The following is a 4,862-nucleotide window of genomic DNA, read 5'->3' as shown; positions in this document are numbered from 1 at the left end:
CTTTAGCTCAGGGAGGAGAGGGAAGAGGATGATGAGGAGGAGGAGGAGGAGGGAGGGGAGGAGGAGAAGGGGGGGATGACGAGGAGAGGAGAGAGGAAAGAGGAGAGAAAGAGGAGGAGGAGGGAGGGGAGGAGAAGGAGGTGGAAGGAGAAGGATGAGGAGGAAGAGATGGAGGAGAAAGAGAAGGCAGGGTTTGGGGATGGAGCTGGGCACTCCCTGTCCCGGGACAATCCCCCATCCCCCACACCTTTATCCCTCTCCTGTCCTCGGGAGGTTCCACCCGCCCCCCCCCCCCCCCACCGCCCCAATCTCCATCCCCAAGTCTCTATGGGGACCGAGAACAAAGAGGCGTGGGTGGGTGCGAGTGTGTAGCGTGTGTGCGAGTGTGATTCTTTTTCGACATCGTTCGGTCGTTTCTCAGCAGAGGGAGTCGGAAGGAAGTCGTTCACTCCATTTCTTTATTATAAAAAAAGTTCATAGAAAAATTAGTGAACATCTTACAAAAACCAACAAAAACGAAACAGTCCGAACGGACACCCCCCCCCCCCGCCCCAGCCCACCCCGCACCCCTCCCACCCCGCACCCCATAAATAGGACGCTTGGTTCCTGGCCCTGGGAGCGGCTTCGGACTCCGTCTCCGAGAACATCGGACGCGGTCTCCTGGTTGCGGGACCATTTCGAGACCGGTCGTCACGGGCGAAGAGGGAGGCTTCTGGCCAATTCCCGTGGGCGAGCGACGGACGCAGCAACGACTTCTGTCCGGGACTTTCTGGGCCCCGACACACCCACCCACCCACACCCGCACATCCACACCTGTGTACCCACGACGCCTTCTCCCGACCCACACGCATATACACTGCCCCACACACATCCACACCTGTGTACCCACAACGTCTTCTCCCGACACACATACACCCACCCACTCACCCACACCTGTGTACCCACAAACGCCTTCTCCCGACAGACACCCTCGCATACACACCTGTGTACCTACAACGCCTTCTCCCGACAGACACACACACAGACACCCTCGCATACACACCTGTGAGGCCACAGCGCCTTCTCCCGAATCGCACACACACAGACGGGCACACCCACGTGCTCACACGAACACGCACCCTGGAGAGGGGGTTCTCCAGCATTTGGGCAGAAGACCCGACCTAGATTTTCCATGAAAACAAACAAACAAACAAGCCAACGACCACTTCGACTACCCCAGCCCCCACCCCACTCCCAGAAGAGAATCCCCCCCCACCCCCGACCCCATCCCGCCCCGCGATGCTTCTCAACTATATATTTTTTTTTAAAACAGAAAACAGAGACCCTTGGAAAGGCAGTTCAGAACCGAGCTCGTTTGGCGGACCGGCGTGGATTTGCGGACACGGAGGGTTGAGGGGGGAAGGACTAGCACTCCTCGCTGGGGGAAATTACACGCACGTACACAAAAATCCCTCCCCCCCCCCCCCCCCAAAAAAAAACCTCACACCGCAGCCGCCTGCGCTGAGCAGAGTCCGGGATGGGGAGGGGACCGGGGACAGGGCGGGAAGGATGGAGAGCCGAGAGATGGAAAGAAGAGAGAAAGAGGCGGACCCGGCCGTCCACTAAAGTAATAATACCAGTCATAAGGATGATGATTTTTTTTTTTCTGGAGGGGAGGGGCTTTTTTTTTTTTTTAAACAGGACCTTCTCCATGTATGAATTTTTTTTGTCCCTCTGTCTCCTCTTTTATTGTCACTTTCCCTTATGATTGGGACGGTGATCTTTTATTATGACGCTGGAGGACTGACTGTCCCTAAGGCCCGATCCGTCGGGGGTGGGGGGAGAGAGGGGAGGGGAGGGGTTTAGACGTCGAGGACGGCGGCGGCGGCGGCGGTGGCGGGGCCGGGTCCCCTCAGCCGGAGGCGGTACTGCTCGAGCCAGAGGCGCAGCTCGGAGATCTTGTAGCCCTCGGGCCCGCGGCCTCCCTGGTAGACGACCCGGGCGTCCTGCACGACGTAGAGGCGCTCGAAGTAGGCGCCGTAGGCGGCGCTGGCCGCGTTGTCCATGGTGTCGACGGCCAGCCGGCAGCCGGGGGCCCCCCGCTGCATCAGCCGTGCGGCGCGGAGCCGGTCCTGCAGGCACCGGTGCTTGGGGATGTCGTAAGGGGCGTCGGAGCTGACCCAGCCGTCGGACGGGTGCGCCTCCTCGATGTAGACCAGCAGGCAGTCGGCCACGTCCAGGAAGCGGGCGGCCAGCCGCTGGAAGGAGCGCAGCCGGACCATGAACGGCGGTCAGGTGCAGCTGCCGAAGTTGAGGACCAGGGGCCGGGCCCCGCGGGCGAAGTCCAGGAGGCGACGCCGCGTGGGCCCGTCCGGCGCCACCACCACGGGGTTGGGGGCCGGGGCCCCGACCCGCGCCGACTTGAAGTGGTCCAGCTTCTGCCCGTGCCACACGGCCTTCAGCGACTCCAGGGTGCACAGGCGGTTGGAGTCGGACACCAGCACCGGGGGGTCGTCGGGGGGCGGCTCCGGGGGGGCGGGCCCGGCGGCCGGGGCCTCGCCGTCCCGGGCCCGCTGCGGGCCCTGCTCCGCCTCCGGCCCCGCCTCCCCGGGGCCGTGCAGGACTTTCTTCCGGATGCACAAGAAGTCGAGGAGCCAGAGCATCAGTGCGGTGAGCAGGAATCGGGGGAAGAGGAGGAAGCAGGCGGCCGCCTGGGCGAGGAGCGCCGAGGTGTGAACGCGGAGCGAGTGGAGCATGGCGCCGGACCGGCGGTCGACGCGGGGGTCGACGCGGGGGTGGCGGCGGGGGTGGCTGGAGCTGGCGGCCCGGCCCGGTGGCTCCCCCGGCCCCCCCTCCTTCCCGGCCCGTCAGGGTCCCGCCGGCTCATCTGAGATCCCGCGTCTCCTTGAGCCCATTTTATAGCCAGGGATTTAAATGAAAAAGTGACTCCACCTCCAGACAGAACCCGCCCCCCTGGAACTTGAGCCCGGGGATTACCTACCCCTCCGCGCCAGCGACCTAAAAATACATTCGGGCGGCGGGAGCCCCCGGGGAGGGGTGTGTGTGCGAGTGTGTGCGAGTGTGTGTGAGTGTGTGTGAGTGTGAAGGGGGCGGGGGGGGGAGAGGGGGGGGGCGTGAGGGGGACCGTGCCCCGGCGCGGGGAGCCGTTCCCACCCTGTCTCCAGCGCCCGTCGACCCCGGGAGCTCCGGGGCTGCAGGGCACAACGGACCCGGCCGGGACCTCTCCTCGGGCTAGGGGCTGCGGCTGCCGCAGCCGCTGCATCTCCTGCAGCCGCTGCATCTCTTGCCGCCGCTGCATCTCTGGCCGCCGCTGCATCTCCTGCGGCCCCTCCCCCGCCACCCTGCCACTTACTGGGCCCTGGGCCCTGGGCCCTGGAGAGGGGCAGGAGGAGAAGGACCGGTCGAGGATGAGGGCGCAGTGCGAGGCTCCCATCCCCGGCTCCCGGTGCTAATCCCGCTCCTCTTCCCCTCCTGAGCCACCCCACCAGGGTCCGCACCGTCGGGGTGGGCGGGGATAACTTGGGGATGAGACGGGACGGGGGAGACTAAACTTTCTCCCCGTCCCCAAGGCGCAGCTTGGGGAGTCCCCGGGCACGGAAGGGGACTCGGTCTCTCGCTCTCTCGGTCTCCTAACTCACCATGAAAGGGCTGAAATTGAAATTTCACTCATGGAAATGAATCATTCCTTCCTTCACTCAATCGTATTTGCTGAGCGCTTACCGTGGTGCAGAGCACTGTGCTGAGCGCTCGGAAGGTCCAATTCGGCCCCAGATGGGGACCGTCCCTGCCCCACGACGGGCTGCCGCCTCTCCGCCCCTTGGGGCCCCGTCTCCCACGCCTCTCCTCGAACTCTGGTCCAGCCGCCACTCATGCCTAAGCCCCCCCCGCACGACCTCGCCCCCCCGCCCCCTGCCCCGCACGATTGCGCTCAGCCGGGAGCCGGCGCGGGCGTTGGCGCCGTCGCCGCAGCACACGCGGCCACAGCGTGGGGCTCCCGGGGCGCCAACCCTCCTGCGCTGTGCGCTCCGGTCCGGTCCCCTCCGGGACGGGCGGAGAGGGCGGGGGGCACCGAGGGGCCTGCAAGGGAGGGAGAGGAGGGGGCTGCGGGCGGGGGGTCATCCAGGGGACACGGGGCAGGCCGGTGAGCCGCTGGCTAGCGCTGGACAGCGGGCTGGAGGATCCCGCGGGCCCGGGCAGGGAGAGCGGGACGGGGGCGGGGGGTGGAGGGGGTGGGGGGCAAGGCTGGGGGGGGGGGTTGGAGGAGGTGGGGGGCAGGGCTGGGGGGGCGGGGGGCGAGGGCAGGGACAGGGGAAGGGGGGGAAATCCTCGTCCCCCGCCAGGGGTCGCTGTTGCCCGAAATCCGGAGCCCGCGGTGGCTCGGTCCCTCCGCTGCGTCTCCGGCCATACGATGCGATGCGAAGCGTCTCCTGTGCCAGCCTGAGGGGGGAGAGGGCAGGGGTCTCCTCTGCTAACCTGGGGCTGGGGGAGAGGGGGCAGGGGTCCCCTGTGCCAGCCTGGGGCTGGGGGAGAGGGGGCAGGGGTCCCCTGTGCCTGCCTGGGGCTGGGGGAGAGAGGGCAGGGGTCCCCTGTGCCAGCCTGGGGCTGGGGGAGAGGGGGCAGGGGTCCCCTGTGCCTGCCTGGGGCTGGGGGAGAGAGGGCAGGGGTCCCCTGTGCCAGCCTGGGGCTGGGGGAGAGGGGGCAGGGGTCCCCTGTGCCTGCCTGGGGCTGGGGGAGAGAGGGCAGGGGTCCCCTGTGCCAGCCTGGGGCTGGGGGAGAGGGGGCAGGGGTCCCCTGTGCCAGCCTGGGGCTGGGGGAGAGGGGGCAGGGGTCCCCTGTGCCAGCCTGGGGCTGGGGGAGAGAGG

The 4,862-nt window shown here is 66.9% G+C and overlaps 1 protein-coding gene across 1 annotated transcript; it reads right to left on the bottom strand.

The window, feature by feature from the left end:
• Positions 1-1,332: 1,332 nt before the first annotated feature.
• Positions 1,333-3,033, bottom strand: DIO3 (iodothyronine deiodinase 3). Its single transcript, XM_029075087.2, has one exon. The coding sequence runs from the start codon at positions 2,733-2,735 to the stop codon at positions 1,842-1,844; it is 894 nt and encodes a 297-aa protein (XP_028930920.1). The 5' UTR covers positions 2,736-3,033; the 3' UTR covers positions 1,333-1,841.
• Between the last annotated feature and the right edge of the window lie 1,829 nt (positions 3,034-4,862).

Source organism: Ornithorhynchus anatinus, chromosome 1, assembly GCF_004115215.2.
Source record: "Ornithorhynchus anatinus isolate Pmale09 chromosome 1, mOrnAna1.pri.v4, whole genome shotgun sequence".
Lineage (NCBI taxonomy): Eukaryota > Metazoa > Chordata > Mammalia > Monotremata > Ornithorhynchidae > Ornithorhynchus > Ornithorhynchus anatinus.
The sequence above is the reverse complement of the archived record's forward strand: the minus strand, read 5'-3'. Positions and strand labels throughout refer to the sequence as shown.